The sequence below is a fragment of the Rhinoraja longicauda genome, chromosome 2, assembly GCF_053455715.1.
Source record: "Rhinoraja longicauda isolate Sanriku21f chromosome 2, sRhiLon1.1, whole genome shotgun sequence".
NCBI lineage: Eukaryota > Metazoa > Chordata > Chondrichthyes > Rajiformes > Arhynchobatidae > Rhinoraja > Rhinoraja longicauda.
In genome coordinates, this window is record NC_135954.1 from 34,205,585 (window position 1) to 34,223,218 (window position 17,634).

Consider the following 17,634-nt stretch of genomic DNA (forward strand, 5'->3'; position numbering starts at 1 on the left):
GGCTTTGGGGCCAAATTTGCAGATCCGTGCTGTAGTTGTTATATGGTTATATGGTTATATGATACGAACATAGGTGGAGGGGCAGGCAGTGTAGAGAAAGCAGGAACTCAGTGGAAGGACTTGGACAGGTTGGGAGAGCGGGCAGAGAAGTGGCAGATAGAATACAGCGAAGCAAAGTGCGGAGTCATGCATTTTGGTAGTAGGAATAAAGGCGTACACCATTTTTTAAATGGGGGTAGAATCCAGAAATCGGAGGTGAAAAGGGACCTGGCAGTGCCGGTGCAGGATTCCCAAAAAGTTAATCTGCAAGTCGAATTGATAGTAAAGAAAGCAAACACAATGCTTCATTCATACAATACAATGCAAACACAATTCATTTCAAGAGGGCTTGTATACAAAAACAGGGATGCAATGCTGAGGCACTGGTCAGGCCGCATTTGGAGTACTGTGAGCCATTTTGGGCCTAATACAGACCTCCCAACATTTGATTTTACAAATTCATAATTTTGATGCCCAAAATTCATAATTTTACATCAAAATTCATAATTTGACGCGTAATGCAACCTTTCAGCAAAAAAAAAAAGTATGCACGCCAAATGCACATGCGTTTGCACTACATTCATGTCTGAAAAACGACTATTATTTGTATGACTAAGTTATGAAGAAAGAGTTGATATATGCGACTCGACTAAGCATACAGAAGTACTTGTTGAAGTAAATTCGTACATTAATTGATAATCAGCCCAAAAAGGTGGTAATTGGCTTTTCTGCTGTGTTTTATATTTTAACCCTGTCTCAATTAATATAGTTATACAATCTTGCACTTAAATTTAATATTTACTCATTACAGTCCACCACTGATTTTCTAGCAATCTTGGTCCCAGAGCTTTGCTGCTTTATCCTGCTTGCCAAGGAAGTCGGCTATGGGGTAAGATGTGCTGTCTCCAGCTGGGCTGGAGTTCCAGAGCCCCAGCCGCAGGTTGCAAATTCAACCCACCGATCGGCCATGGAAGTCCCGATGAGGTTGAGATTGGCTGCTTTGCCCAGCCTAGGTGTCACATTTTCGGGGAGACTTCCAGAGCTTTCTCACGGAACCCCGAGCCACCTCTAGCGGCCGAATTGACAAATTGCAATTACTGACCGTTTTGTGGAAAAATGTGAGGCTAAATCGGAATGGCGGAAATGAAATAAGAAAGCGGAAACATTCCGGCAAATTCGGAAGGGTTGGGAGGGGTGCTAATATCTGAGGAAGGATGTATTGACTTTGGAGAGGGTCCAGAGATTTACGAGAATGATCCCAGGAATGAGTGCGTTAACATATGAGCGTTTGACGGCACTGGGCCTCTACTCGCTAGAGGTTAGAAGGATGAGGGGGGCCTCACTCAAACACGAATAGTGAAAGGCCTGGATGGAGTGGATGTGGATAGGATGTTTCCACTAATGGGTGAGTCTAGGACCAGACATCATTGCTTCAGAATTAAAGGACATTCCTTTAGGAAGGAGATGAGGAGGAATTTCTTTAGTCAGAGGGTGATGAATCTGTGGAATTAATTGCCACAGAAGGCTGTGAAGGCCCAGTCAATAGATATTTTTAAGGCAGAGATTGATAGATTCGTGATTAGTGCTGGTGTCAGGGGTTGTGGGGAGAAGGCAGGAGAATGGGGTTAGGAGGGAGGGATAGATCAGTCATGATTGAATGGCGGAGTAGACTTGATGGGCCGAACGATCTAATTCTGTTCCTATCACATATAAACTTATGACATATTGACATTTTCAATAATGGAAAGCCACATCATCCGTGCATGCATCAAGAATGGAGTTGAAAAAAAATTATTATATTCATCTTTTTTTCCCCCACATAAATGTAAATGCATAAATGTGTACTTTTATTCTGCATCCCAGATTTTTATGGTTGCAATTATGAATCCGTAAGAGCAAATTTCCACTACCCAAGCTTCTATATCGCGAGGATCGCCACTGTTTTATACCTACCCCAGTGACAACACTCTCGGGTTTTATGTTTATGGATGTCTCCTTCTTTCTTGCAATGTAAGCTTTTATGTCTAAAAATAACGTTAAGGTTATACAAAATATAAAAGATATTTTGAACGGAAAACAGATATAGTAACAAAAGTCGGAACCAATTATAGAAATCCCACACTCCAAAGACATGCTGGTTTATAGGTTAATTGGCCTCGGTAAAAATTGTAAATTGTCCTTGGTGCGTAGGATAGAACTAGTGTACCATCAAGGATTGATGGTCGGCACATACTCATGGCCTGTTTCTGCACTGTATCTCTAAAATTTAAAAAAAATAAACCAATCTCTGCACTACAAGGCAACAGGATTAATTTAAGACACACAAACAAAAGCAATGAATGCAAAAAAGAGGTTAACATTTAAGATGTACTCTTAAAACTCTAGTGAAATATAGTTTTTAATAATAGCATTATCAAACAAAATTTCACACCACTCTACAGACTCGTACTTGGGAACCGTACCAAAAATTTGCAAAGACGCATAGTTTTAAAACATAGAGGAAATAATATGTTTAAAAACATATTTTATAGAGAGAATTCTAAAGCTTAGGACAGAGGAAGCTGAAGTCACAATTCGTGCAATCCAAACTGGAAATGCAGAAGAAAGAATTTGTAACTCATGGGGTGGCAGGACCAAAGAAAGCCAGATACTAAACAAAACATAATGCAAGGATACCATCCACGTAGAGTATTCGTACTCCCCAAGCTACAGCATTCGACAAGATACTGTTTCCGTGCACAAATTCCTAACATAGAAAGGTAGGCATAGATTTAGAAAATAACTTTCCAAAATATCCAAACAACACAATTCATTTAACAGTAATATTAAAACAATTCAAATATTAATTTTCAAACATCTATATCTAAATCCATATATATCTATATATATATAATTATTTTATATTACTAAAACTCAGATATATTACAATATATCTGAAATTTTGAAATTTGGTTTTGGACATGTGGACCTACAGCCAAAACGGTAAATCATAGCGCCACAATTTTAGCACCACCTTAATCACCACTGTCCTGGCGACTGGTTATAACAAGTTTTATTTAAATTGGTCTTATATTTTGTAAGTTAGAGAGATTTTAAAGTTTCAAAATTTCATTTCTAATTTCATTTCAAACCCAATTCTTCAAAGTGCAATGCTTATGACATCACCATAGGGCACGCACGACCTCTCTCCTCACTCACCCAAACAAGATGGATGCCGTTAGCGAGGCCGCCACCCGCCTCTCTACTCTCTCTCCCACACCCGGGGGACACTCCGAGCAGGAGGGAGATGGACGGACTGATGGTCCACTCATCCTTCCCTTCCGTCCCTTTAACCCACGACGTCCTCGAGATCGGTGGAGGAGGCAGGGCTGGGGGGAGGTGCAAGTGGGGGTGGGGTAGGGGGGATGGAGTGGGTCAGTGGGGGGAAGGGGAGGGGGGTAAGGGGGATTGAGTGGAGGGTTGAGGGTGCTACATCAATACAGGAGAGGCTTTGGTTCCAGGGCTCACTCACTGACACCCTCTCCCCTTCCCTCTGCCCCCTCTATGAAGAATAGGCCCAACGGGTCCACTTGGTCTAGTCTATCTATATACTACTAAAACTCTGCGGTCCAACATTCCGGATGTATATGTGTATGTACGGAAGATTCCGAAGAGTTTCTGTCCATAACTTACAAACCCTACTCCTCCCTGAAGTTACACCAAAGCGCTACGATTTTCCCATTAACCTGGGCAACTATTGTAAGTACTTTCGTTCAAATTGAAGCTACCTTTTTAAAGCTAGAGAGATATTAAAGTTTAAATTTTCATTTCTAACCCTTTTCTTGAAGGGGCTTCAGCGCGTGATGTCACAATGGCACCCGTGCACCAATGAGAGATCAGCTCGCGATGGACAAGCAGCTGCTATTGGGTGTTTACTACTTTAAATTTACATGATTTTTTTTCTGACCTTTTTTTTCAAGGTCTTCAGCTTGTGACGTCACAATGCTTGTGTGAGATGTTGCAACATTGTTGCGAAAAGCAACTGCCAGTTTTTTAAAGTTGTGCGAGTCACTTAACATACACAGATCAGCATGGGGCCCCTATTCCCTCCCTCCCCCCCCTTCCCCCCTCAACCCCTTCCTCCCCACTCCTTCCCACCTCCACCCCCCCTCCCTCCCCCCCTTCCCCCCTCCCCTCCCCCCTCCCTCCCCCTCCCCCTCCACCCTCCACACCTCCCTCCCTCCCCCTTCCCTCCCTCCCCTCCTCCCGGTTACAATGGAAACCCTACGAGGATGGGCCCAACGGCGAAAGAGGGGTACTGGGAAAAGGGGAGGTCCCCCTCCCTCCCCCCTTCCCCATCCCATCCCCCCTCCGTCCCCTCTCCCGCCCCCTTCCCCCCTCCCCTTCCCCCCTCCCTCCCCTCCTCCCTCCACACCTCCCTCCTCCCTCCCCTTCCCTCCCTCCCTCCCCTTCCCTCCCTCCCATCCTCCCAATGCTTGTGTGAGATGGTTGCAACATTGTTTCGAAAAGCAGCTGACAGAAGCACTAAGTAGCCGCGAATGTTTCAAAACCAGCACTTAACCGCGAATGTTTTTTTAAAAAGCACTTAACCGCGAATGTTTCAAAACAAGCAATTAAAAAGCACTTATTTTTTTTTAAGTATTTTTTTTTATTCCAAGAGAATGGGGGGGGGTCTGAGAATGGGGACTGGGGAGGGGGACAACAGGGGTCGTTGCGGTGGAGGCTTGGTGGTGGGGGAAAGAGGGGTACTGGGAAAAGGGGAGGTCCCACTTCCCCCTCAACCTCTTCCTCCCCCCTCCTTCCCACCTCCATCCCCACTCTCTCCCCCCTCAATCCCAACCTCCATCACCACTCAGCCCCTAACTCCCCCCCTCCCTCCTTCCCTCCATCCCACCCTCCCCCAATCCCTCCCCCCTCCCTCCACCCTTCCACCCCTCTCCCCCTCCCCCCTCCTTCCACCCTCCCTCCCCCCCTCCCGGTTACAATGGAAACCCTACGGGGACGGGCCCAACGGGGAAAGAGGGGTACTGGGAAAAGAGGAGATCCCCCTCCCTCCCCTCCCCCCTACCCCCTTCCCCCCTCCCCTCCCCCCCTCCCTCCCCCTCCCCTCCTCCCTCCACACCTCCCTCCCTCCCCCCCTCGCGGTTACAATGGAAACCCTATGAGGACGGGCCCAACGGGGAAAGAGGGGTACTGGGTAAAGGGGAGGTCCCCCTTCCCCCCTCAACCCCTTCATCCCCCCTCCTTCCCACCTCCATCCCCACTCCCTCCCCTCCTCCTCCCTCCCCAACTCCCTCCCCCCTCCCCCCTAACTCCCCCATCCCTCCCTCCCCAATCCCTCCCCCCCTACCTCCACCCTTCCATCCCTCTCCCCCTTCCTTGAAACCCTACGAGGACGGGCCCAACGGGGAAAGAGGAGTACTGGGAAAAGGGGAGGTCCCCCTCCCTCCCCCCTCTCCCTCCCCCCTACCCCCCTCCCTCCCCTCCCCCCTCCCTCCCCTCCCCTCCTCCTTCCACACCTCCCTCCTCCCTCCCTCCCCCTTCCCGCCCTCCCCTCCTCCCGGTTACAATGGAAACCCTACGAGGACGGGCCCAACGGGGAAAGAGGGGTACTGGGAAAAGGGGAGGTCCCCCTCCCTCCCTCCCCCCTACCCACCTCCCTCCCCTCTCCCTCCCCTCTCCCTCCCCCCCTTCCCTCCTCCCTTCCCCCCTCCCCTCCCACCTCCCATCCCCCCTCTCCCCCCTCCCTCCCCCTACCCCCTCCCTCCCCTCCTCCCTCCCCCTTCCCTCCCCCAACCCTCCCCCTTTCCTCCCCTCCCGGTTACAATGGAAACCCTACGAGGACGGGCCCAACGGGCCCACTCGGTCTAGTATATTACTAAAACTCTCATCTTGTTTGTTCCCACTTCCTGTATGTTTGTGCCGTTTTGTTTGTTTCTTTGTGCTGTTTCCATCCAGAAAAAATGGTACACAACGGTACATGATAGAGCGACAATTTTAGGCCCACCGTACTCACCATTCCACCACGGTCTGAATAAATCCACTTTTGTTACTGTTAAAAAACATTTCACCTAATAAACGTTAATAAATGCCCCCCCCCCCCCCCCCGGGAGGACCAGCACCCGTCCCGGCGGGCCTCGCGCATGACCTTCCTCCTGGAGTGCAGCGTGGCGGCAGCAGAGGGTCCAACAAGATGGCCGTCGCTCGCCGGTGATCGCAGCGCGCTGGACGCACGGTGCCGAGGTCAGTGGCTTTCCCTGTCCCTCCTCGCCCGCGGCCCCGGGGGGGCACTCCCTGCCCAGCAACAGGTCCACGGGTTGCCGGGCCCGCAGGATCGTCAGGTGCGGGAGAGTTGCCCGGCCCGCAGGAGAAACGGGCCCGAGGACATTGGCTTTCCCCTGTCCCCCCTATCCCACCCACGGCCCCGGGGGACACTCTCCGCCCGCCAACGGGTCCACGGATCGGTAAGCTTGCTGGGCCCGGCACTGCCCTGGGGAACACACCCCCCGCCCGCCATCGGGACCTTCCCACATGCCCCAGGGACACTCCCCGGACCAATTTGGCCCAAATCTCTCCTGCATTGGTCCAGCACCTTCTCCTCCCCCACTCCCCTTCCCCTCACCCCCATTCCATTCCCCCCCTTATCACTCCCCCCCCACTCACCCACACCATCCCCCTCAACCATCCTCCTCCCCCCTCAACCACCCTCCTCCCCCCATAACCACCCTCCTCCCCCCTCACCCACTCCATCCCTCCTCAACCTCCCTTATCCCCCCCACCCCTCACCCTCGGCCACACCCACAGGACCGCAGCAGAGATTTGCACCCAACGGGTGCACACCCGTCTAGTGTCACCTAAATGACAATCAGAAATATTGCTGGGACAGTTCTATTGTAGGGACATACGGATTGGCCAGGTAGTCTAGAACCCTCGGATTGGTTTATGGATCACGTGGTGCGGGAGCGCGAGGTATTTGAGTGTCTGGCGCCAAACTCGGGTTAGAGATTAGATTAGCGAGCGAAGTTAGTGTGTGTCCAAAAGTAAGTTTGTCACGGGTTTTATCGACAATAAAGTCTTTGGATAATATCGCTCGTTTGGACTCACTACATTGGTGACCTCGAACGTAGGAATTGAAGCAGTAGCATGTCGCAGGCGGGAGCGAGCGCGGGCGACATTCATCTACCGCCGTTCTGGGCCCATCAGCCGCACCTGTGGTTTGTGCAGGCGGAATCCCAGTTCCATCTTAAAAGGGTGGAGAAAGACCAGGAGAAGTTCCACCACCTGGTGAGCTGTCTGCAGTCGGAGGTGGCTGCGCGGGTCAGTCAATACCTGACCAGTCCACCCCAAACGGAGCAGCACGTGGGGCTCAAGAGGCTCCTACTGAGAACTTTTGGCTGGAGCCAGAACCAGCGGGCTCTGAAGCTCCTCCATTTACCAGAGCTGGGGCAGCGGCTACCGTCGGAGTTGATGACCGAGATGCTGACCTTGGTGGGCACCCATCAGCCGTGCATGGTTTTCGAAGCGGCTTTTCGGGAGAAACTACCCCGGGACGTCAGGCTAGTGTTGGCCGACGTCTCGTTTGAAGATCCGGTAGCGTTCGCCGAGAAAGCCGACGCGCTCGTCAGGGAGCGACACACCCGAGACGACTCGGTTAATCGGGTCTCGAGGCCCGGCGGCAGTCGGTGGAGCGGCCCAGAGAGCGACGCATCGGCCGCTATTTCGCAGTCAGCCTGCCAAGAAGGGGCTGCGGAACATGTTTATTGGTCGCAGGCTCAAGCAACAGGGCCGAATAGGCGCGGCTGGTGTTTTTTCCATCGGCGGTGGGGCAGTGAGGCTCGAATCTGCAGAGCCCGTGTTCGTTTCCGGGAAATGCCTGGGCCGATCGAATGTAGAGGCAGTCTCGATTGGCCGTAATTGCCGCTTCTATGCGACGGACCAAGGTACCGGGATCTTTTTTCTGGTGGATACGGGAGCGGTTGTGAGTATTGTGCCCCTCTATGACTGTGAAGTTCAAGCGGGGGGGAAGGGGCCGCCCCTCATTGCAGTGAATGGTAGCACCATCCATACTTACGGTAAAAGGACTATGTCCCTGTCCTTCGAGTCCAGGACCCACCGTTGGGATTTCATCGTTGTGGATGTGGGCCAGGCCATTTTGGGTGCGGATTTCCTATGGGCGTTTTCGTTGGTCGTAGACGTCCGCGGGAGGGGCCTGCAGCCCTCGGCTGGTGTACGGCCCCGAGGTACAGGACATGCGGCCCCTCCAAGCGCCGCCCCACCCAGTTCAGCGATCCAGGCCATTACCCGGTCAGTTCGATGCGGTCCTAGCGGACTTCCCGCAACTCCTCGTTCAGCGGTTCGATGCACCTTCCGAGAAGCATGGGGTCGTGCATTTCATTCCAACCGAGGGGCCGCCGGTTTTTGCCCGGGCACGGCGCCTCCCACCCGACAAGCTGGTCATGGCTCGAGAGGAGTTCCTGAACTTGGAGAGGCTGGGAATTGTGCGGCCTTTGAGTAGTCCGTGGGCCTCCCCCTTGCATATGGTTTCCAAAGCATCTGGGGGGTGGAGACCATGTGGGGATTTCCGACGACTTAACGCGGCAACACGGCCGGACCGCTACCCGATTCCGCACATACAGGACTTCTCAGCCAGCCTGGAGGGGGCTACAATTCCGTTCGGGTTCCTTGAGTGGTTGCGCATGCCTTTCGGCCTTAAAAACGCAGCTCAGGCATTCCAGCGTCTAATGGACCGTGTGGGTCGAGGTTTGTCGTTCGTGTTTATTTACCTCGATGACATTTTGATTGCCAGCCGTTCGGTCCAGGAGCACTTAGTCCACCTCCGCACTGTATTCCAGAGGCTGCAAGACCACGGCCTGATTCTCCATCCGTCCAAATGCCAATTCGGCCTGTCGGCGGTAGATTTTTTGGGTCACCGGGTTACACCGGCCGGTGCCACTCCTTTGCCAGCTAAGGTGGACGCGGTCCGCTCTTTTCCACGCCCTACGACCATCAAGGGTTTGCAGGAATTCGTGGGCATGGTGAACTTTTATCACCGGTTCGTGCCTGCAGCAGCTCGGGTCATGCGCCCCCTTTTTCAATGCCTCGCGGGTAACCCCGCTGAGTTGGTATGGTCCGCAGCTGCAGAGACGGCTTTTGTCGCGGTCAAACAGGCCCTCGCCAACGCCACCATGCTGGTGCACCCGCGCTCCTCCGCTCCCACGGCTCTGACGGTGGACGCCTCAGACGTGGCGGTGGGTGGAGTTTTGGAGCAGCAGGTCGCAGGTCAATGGCAGCCCCTGGCGTTTTTCAGCCGGCAGCTCTCGCGAGCCGAGCTCAAATATAGTGCGTTTGATAGGGAGCTCCTGGCCCTCTATTTAGCAGTCCGCCACTTCCGTTATTTTTTGGAAGGCCGCTCTTTTGTGGCCTACACGGATCACAAACCTCTGACATTCGCTTTTGCTAAGGTTTCTGATCCGTGGTCGGCTCGCCAGCAGCGGCACCTCACCCTGATTTCGGAGTTTACAACCGATGTCCGTCATATTGCGGGTAGGCTTAATGCTGTTGCTGATGCCCTGTCCCGGCCGGCCATTCCCTCCGTAGCCGTGGTAGGCGGACAGGTGGATTTCCAGGAGCTAGCGGAGGCTCAGCGCCTGGAAGGAACTGCCGCGGTGTATGCCTCCGCAGCCTCGGGACTGCGTTTGGAACAGGTGGCGTGTGGCCCCACAGGTACCAAGTTGTGGTGTGACGTTTCCCTTCCACGCCCTCGCCCGGTGGTGCCTGCCGCCCTGCGGCGTAAGGTTTTTGAGGCCATTCATGGCCCGGCACATCCGTCCATCAGGGCGACTTCAGCCATGGTGGCCGCCTGGTTTGTCTGGCACGGCCTGCGGAAGCAGGTGGCAGCCTGGGCACGTGCCTGCATTCCGTACCAGACCTCCAAAGTTCATCGCCATGTCCAGCCCCCATACCAGAGATTCGAGGTTCCCCCCGTCCGTTTTTTCCACATCCATGTGGATTTGGTGGGGCCATTGCCCTATTCTAGGGGTTATACTCATCTGCTGACGGTGGTTGATCGGTTTACACGTTGGCCGGAGGCGCTCCTGTTGTCGGACAACTCGGCGGCCTCCTATGCACGGGCCCTGGCGTTGCATTGGGTGGCCCGTTTCGGCGTCCCGGCTATCATCACCACGGATCCGGGGGCCCAGTTCACCTCGTCCCTCTGGGCCGCACTGGCACAGCTGTATGGGTCTCGCTTACAGCAGAACACCGCCTATCATCCCCAGGCCAACGGGATGGTTGAGCGCTTCCATCGGCAGCTGAAGGCGTCCCTCTGTGCTCGCCTGACCGGCCACGATTGGGCTGACCAGCTGCCTTGGGTCCTCCTCGGCATTCGTACGGCCCCAAAGGCTGAGCTAGGCACATCCTCGGCCGAGCTCGTCTACGGTTCGCCCCTGCGGGTGCCGGGTGATATTCTCCCTTCCGCTCCCGCCTTGCCGCCGTCCGTCACGTCGGTTTTGGGTTCCCTCCGGGCGCGGGTGGGTTCTCTGGCTCCAGTCCCGACCTCCAGGCACGGAAGCACGGCCGTCCACGTCCCGTCGGACTTGCGGGACTGCGATTACGTGTTCCTTCGGAAAGATTCCCACCGCCCCCCTCTTCGGCCGGTTTACCAGGGCCAGTTCCAGGTGCTTAAAAGAGGGGCTGTCACCTTCACCTTGCAGGTGGGAAATCGCCAGGAGCTCGTTTCGGTATCCCGGCTCAAGCCGGCCCATTTGGACCAGGACCTCCCCGTGTCGGTGGCTCAGCTTCCGCGCCGGGGCCGGCCTGTGGCCGCCCCACTGGTCCCGCCAGCGGTGCCCTGTTTGCCACCTCTCGGCCCCCTGCCGCCTATGGTTGGGCCCGGGCCGCCGTTGCCGATCAAGCGCTCTCCGTCACCTACACCCTCCGCTCCCGTGGCTCCTCCATCGCCTCTAGCGGCGGCGCCCTCCCCGCCTCCTGTCACGTTGGCGGTGTCGGTTTCCCCCCTCCGTACGCGTTCCGGGAGGGAGGTCCGGGCGCCCGTGAGGTATGGTTTCGAGGGTTCTGGGGGTGGTCATGTAGGGACATACGGATTGGCCAGGTAGTCTAGAACCCTCGGATTGGTTTACGGATCACGTGGTGCTGGAGCGCGAGGTATTTGAGTGTCTGGCGCCAAACTCGGGTTAGAGATTAGATTAGCGAGCGAAGTTAGTGTGTGTCCAAAAGTAAGTGCGTTGCTTTTGTCACGAGTTTTATCGACAATAAAGTCTTTGGATAATATCGCTCGTTTGGACTCACTACCCTATAAACATTTACCAGCTATGTATTGTGGAAGTCCTACCCTTGAAAGTTTTGACAAAAACCTACACACATTCTCATCTACTAAAGTTACAATGATAATCAAAGTTAAATTTGACAAAGATAAATTCGTACTACATACACACATTTAAAAAAATTAAACAGAAATATTTTTTTAAAACAATTTGTTTTGTCCTCGCATTTAAAATCTGCACCTCCACAATCCCCAATGAAATCTAACCTGGTATGCAGCCCAAGAAGGAATTTCCCAACATTACTACTGTGGAAACTCCAGCAGCCCTGCTGCTAGATCTTTCTCCAAGGTAAGCTCACCAGCGTAAATGTGTCCAGGACTTTCATATCTAACTGTACATGTTCAAAAATCCTGAACTAATTCCATTTAAATAGTTTAAAAACATAGATTCTGTTCAATTGCAGCATCATTATCAAGCAAGATTTGGTCTAATCCGTGTATCTGTGACTAAGTGGACATTTCAACTTACTGTCTCATAGTTAACCATTGCATATGTTGGGCAAATGTCATTTGCACTAATTATGCATGAACCTAGAATTGCAGGTTGTGCTTGTTCACAGCTCAGGCATGCATAAACAAAGATGCTCTTTGGTTTAAAGGTTCTTGTCACCCGCATCAGCTTTTTTGAAACAGTTTAATCTATAAACTGCATTTTTTCCAATTAAATATTTGTGCTCAATATTTGTTTGCATATTAAATTTCAGTCCATTTTTTTCCTATTGTATCCCATCATCACTAACAAACTGCAGTTGTACAGGGCCTTAGTGAGACCGCACCTGGAGTACTGTGTGCAGTTTTGATCTCCAAATTTGAGGAAGGATATTGTTGCTATTGAGGGAGTGCAGGTTTACTAGGTTAATTCCCGGAATGGCGGGACTGTCATATGTTGAAAGAGTGGAGCGACTAGGCTTGTATACACTGGAATTTAGAAGGATGAGAGGGGATCTTATCGAAATGTATAAGATTATTAAGGGGTTGGACACGTTAGAGGCATGAAACATGTTCCCAATGTTGGGGGAGTCCAGAACAAGGGGCCACAGTTTAAGAATAAGGGGTAGGCCATTTAGAACTGAGATGAGGAAAAACCTTTTCAGTCAGAGAGTTGTGAATCTGTGGAATTCTCTGCCTCAGAAGGCGGTGGAGGAAAATTCTCTGAATGCATTCAAGAGAGAGCTAGATAGAGCTCTTAAGGATAGCGGAGTCAGGGGGTATGGGGAGAAGGCAGGAACGGGGTACTGATTGAGAATGATCAGCCATGATCACATTGAATAAAGGTGCTGGCTCGAAGGGCTGAATGGCCTCCTCCTGCACCTATTGTCTAAACCGATTTCCTTACAGCAAGTTGCACATCAACCTCTAATCTTGTGAATAGTATGTAAAACTGAGGGGGGGAGAGCAAATTTATAAATCAATAATAACAGCTAATAAATTATTAGCTAACATTCAACAATAAATCTAAAATGGTAATCATTCAAAACTTCAACATTTACATTCAAATTGGGTCCGTTCTAGAATTAAAGTACAATTTGGAAAATCATTCACTATGTTCATGTGCTCTCTTGGTTAAGCACTTACCTGTTCCTTAATAACCCTTTTTACTAAACTTTTTCCTCGGCTAATCTGTAAAATGAAAACAAAAATACATCAATTGCAAATGATTCTAAAAGTTAATAAATGTAAAATACAAATTTAATGGCTGATTCAACTTCAATCATTGTCAAATTAAAGAACTTTTGCATCAAAATAATACCAACCAGTATTTCTGTAGAACCATTTTCATTGTGCACTGGGTGGAACAGAGGTTGGAAGATAAAAGTAAAATAGACATAAAAGGAAAGATGCCAAGAAATATAGAGCGAACCGAAAGCAGTAAAAAAATATTATTTTGACACTCAGGAGATGGAGAATTTAGGATCAAAGTTGTGCAGCTACAAAGGTAGACACAAAATGCTGGAGTAACTCAGCGGGTCAGGCAGCATCTCTGGAGTTTTGGGTCGAGATCCTTCTTCAGACTAATGTCAGGGGAGGGGGCGGGACAAAGAAAGAATGCAGTCGGAGACAGTAAGCCTAGTGGGAGAACTGTGAAGGGGGAGGGGATAGCGAGGGAAAGCAAGGGAACCTTGGTTGGCAAGAGGTTCCACTCGGGAAAAAGGTGCCATACGTCAGATTTAGGTCATTGAGATCGAGAAGTGTAAATAGTGCAGGAGTATACTGAAGAAATCAAATCAGGAGAACAAAAACCAAATATGAAATGGAGCTGTAAGGCAATGTGTAAAAAAAGATCTCAAGAGATTTTATAGGAATATTTAGTGCAACACTGAATTTGGAGTTGTCATCCATCTCTGGAATTAGTGTTAGGAAAACATTATGCTAAAATACTCAGCACCAAAACATATAGAAAGCTGTGAAAAATTGTGTTGCTATAGTGATTTTGCTAATCACAAATGTAAGACCATTTCTGTTCCAGTCTAAGTAAATGTTCAATATCAAGGTACACCTTAATACAGCCAAACAATCTACCTGACACTGAAATTTCATATTTATGACTAAGAAATTTTATTCTTTCAATTATCACCACATATTTTCAATACTTTCCCCTTTTATCTTTCTCCCTCAACCCTAAATAGGCTTCGCTCTTTTTTCGGTGTACTGTTCAAAATTTAACATTGAACCATTCCAAATAGCACAGTTGTTCTATCTACCTCATTAATCAACCAAATTGAAAAATTGTTAATAAGATGCAGTTGCTGTCTTCATCAGATAGATCCCATATCATCTGGAGAAAGTGGCCTGCTGACATAGATTTCTATTCCCCATAAATTCTTATGTAAAACACAATGGAAGTATAAGTAAATTGGTGTAGGAAGGAACTGCAGATGCTGGTTTAAATCAAGGTATACACAAAACGCTGGAGTAACTTAGTGGGATAGGCAGCATCTCTGATGAAGGAATGGGTGACTTTTTGCGTTGAGACCCTGAAGAAGGGTCTCGACTCGAAATGTCACCCATTCCTTCTCTCCAGAGATGCTGCCTGTCCCACTGTAGAAGTAAATTGAGCTGGATTATCCAAATTGCCATTTCCAAAACCATCCCCATACCTGTAAACAGACTCTCCCAATCGACCTCTGCAAGTGGTGAACTGCACTTTACTGTTATGTGTTGAAAGGACAGTGGCTCAGCAGAAGTCTGTGCCTCCTCTGAACTACTTAACCCCCAATTTCACGAAGCATTAATTCTGCTGTTCCCTCTCTGCATGCTGAACTGTGCTAATGCAAGGTATTCTCCCACCCTTTGCATCATCTCAGTCTCCACTACAGGGTGATGTGGTAACTCTGCTAAAAGTCAGTACGCCTGCAAAGGCACCATTTTGTGGGAGTTTACAGAATGAATACTCCACCTTCCCCATGCCTCAAGGTATTTTTGTCGACCTATCCATGATGATGTGGATTTTCCTTTAGTAATTAAGCCAAAAAGACCTAAAGGATGGAGATCTGATTTTGCATTCAGTATTCTATTAATTGCAATTGACAATAGACAATAGGTGCAGGAGTAGGCCATTCAGCCCTTCGAGCCAGCACCGCCATTCAATGCGATTATGGCTGATCACTCTCAATCAGTACCCCGTTCCTGCCTTCTCCCCATACCCCCTCACTCCGCTATCCTTAAGAGCTGTATCCAGCTCTCTCTTGAAAGCATCCAACGAACTGGCCTCCACTGCCTTCTGAGGCAGAGAATTCCACACCTTCACCACTCTCTGACTGAAAAAGTTCTTCCTCATTTCTGTTCTAAATGGCCTACCCCTTATTCTTAAACTGTGGCCCCTTGTTCTGGACTCCCCCAACATTGGGAACATGTTTCCTACCTCTACTGTGTCCAATCCCCTAATTATCTTATATGCTTCAATAAGATCCCCCCTCATCCTTCTAAATTCCAGTGTAGGCCAATTGTAGGCCAGTGTAGGCAGTGTAGGCCAATTCTCTGAATGCATTCAAGAGAGAGCTAGATAGAGCTCTTAAGGATAGTGGAGTCAGGGGGTATGGACAGAAGGCAGGAACGGGGTACTGATTGAAAATGATCAGTCATGATCACATTGAATGGCGGTGCTGGTTCGAAGGACCGAATGGCCTACTCCTGCACCTATTATCTATTGATTAAATCAGCAACTGACCAGGCAGCAGTCTTCATTGATGTCTCTTTGTGTTCTCTCAAGTGCTCACATAGACCTGAATATTGCCATTCAGAAATTAATTTGGTCAACAGTGCAAAAATAGATGTTTCTGAATTAGCCACCTATTACACAAATCCATCCCAGTCATTGGGAAGGAGTGAAAATTTTCAATCAGGATTTTCGACTGGCTAATTTCTTTATACTCAATTTAACTGCACCTTGCTGTAAGGAAATCGGTTTAGACAATAGACAATAGGTGCAGGAGGAGTGTTCCTTTAAGTCTGAGTGAATTCACTACATGATCTGCACATGATCTACAATGTCTGCACTACACTGAATTCAACAAAAACGCTGACTATATTGAGTTTGGAAAGAGAACCAAAACTTGAATTAACCGGACATGCAGTGGCCTTCCACTTTTAGGATCGCCAATGATTTGCAAGTATAATGAATCGCTGATATTAGTTTGTCAATCTCTGCAACAGCTGAGGCCATGTCTTGATTTTCCCTCTCCCTGTCATGCATTTGTGCATAGTTCTACTTTAATTACCCCAATCATTGCACATAGCTTAACTTTATAGGATTGTCATATTATTAACTTTGAAATACACTTTCCATATTAGTACCTGAAATTCTCTAGATTTTTGTCTAAACAAACATTTCATTACCACTGTCATGTTTAATAAATTTGTGATCCTATAACCTGTACATACCATTTCCAGTGTTCTATGTGAACTCCCTTCATTGCTTTCTCTCCGACTGCTTGGATGAGGAGACGTGTTACCAGTATTCTGAACAGAATCGGGGCTTGGAACTGGAGAGTTTTTGCCTTGAGTTTGGGCAAATTTGGCCTCACTTTTATTTGAAACGATGTAATTAATATCTTTGCTAAGAAACTTTTCAATTGTCTGTATTAAAATAAAACACGAGCAAGACATTAGGAAGTGCTATTTTTGTTAAATGTGCAAAAGCATACCTCTTAGTATCATATAATTCAGTATGAAAACAGAAGAAATAATGCATTACTGATGAACATTTTCAGAAAGAGCATTCTGAGCTTTTTGAAATATTTGCAAAGATTTGCTTATCGAAACCAGGACCATCTTACAATCATAAAAAGGCAAACAATTTTGGTAGGACATACACTTTGGCACATTGTATCATCAAATAGTGAGAAGCAAACTGATGCTGACAATCCCAAAGACACAACTATACTTGTGATTTCAGCTATCAATCACGGACACCAATGATGAAATCAAACCTTTTAACAGAATGAATGAGAGACAGACAAGGCATCAGAAGTTGAAAAAAATATTTGATTTTTGAATGCATCATTGCTTAGTGCATAGAGTCATAGAGTCCTACAGCACAGAAAGAGGCCCTTCGGCCCATTCTGTCCGTGCCGCCCGTTACCAAACACAGTCTAATTTTAATCCCATTTTCCCGCATTTGGACCGTAGCCCTGAATGTTGTAGCATTTCAAGTGCCCATCCAAATGCCTCTTAAATGTTGTGAGTGTTCCCGCCTCCACCACCACCCCAGGCAGCGAGTTCCAGACTCCAACCACCCTCTGGGTGAAAAAGTTCTTTCTCACATCCCCCCGAAACCTCCCTCCCCTTACCCTGTATCTATGCAATACTATAAAACTGTAGGTCAATAACTTGTAAGTAGCAACTCAAGTGGAAAATAGTGGTAAAGAAAGCTAATGGTGCGCTTGTCTTCATCAGTCTGGGCATTGAGTACGAGTCATGTAGCAGCTTCATAAAACTTTAGTTAGACTGCATTCAAGAGTATTGTGAGCAGTTCTCATGGTCCCGTTACAAAAAGGATGTGGAACTTTTGAGAGATTGCAGGAGGTTTATCAGAAAGCTGATTTGATTTGAGGCTATTCACTAAAAGGAAATAAGGATTATTTTCTCTGGAGTATCGGAGGCTGAGGGGTGACCCAACAGAGGTATATTAAATTATGAGAAGCATATATGGGGTAGACAGTCAGAACCTTTTCCCCAGCTAGAGGGCATGGATTTAAAGTGAAAGGGACAGAATTTAAAGGAACTGTGCGGGACAAGCTTTTTTCCCCACCACA

General features: G+C 48.9%; 1 protein-coding gene across 2 annotated transcripts in view; it reads right to left on the minus strand.

Moving 5' to 3' along the window:
- Nucleotides 1-17,634, minus strand: part of dbf4 (DBF4-CDC7 kinase regulatory subunit) — a 66,788-nt gene that overhangs the window by 23,565 nt on the left and 25,589 nt on the right. For both annotated transcript variants that reach the window (XM_078416928.1, XM_078416920.1), the window contains exons 4-7: nt 16,262-16,456; nt 12,956-13,000; nt 2,716-2,785; nt 1,993-2,063 (exon numbers count right to left, since the gene is read on the minus strand). In XM_078416928.1, coding sequence (XP_078273054.1) covers nt 1,993-2,063; nt 2,716-2,785; nt 12,956-13,000; nt 16,262-16,456 — 381 coding nt within the window. The remainder of the gene's footprint in view (nt 1-1,992; nt 2,064-2,715; nt 2,786-12,955; nt 13,001-16,261; nt 16,457-17,634) is intronic.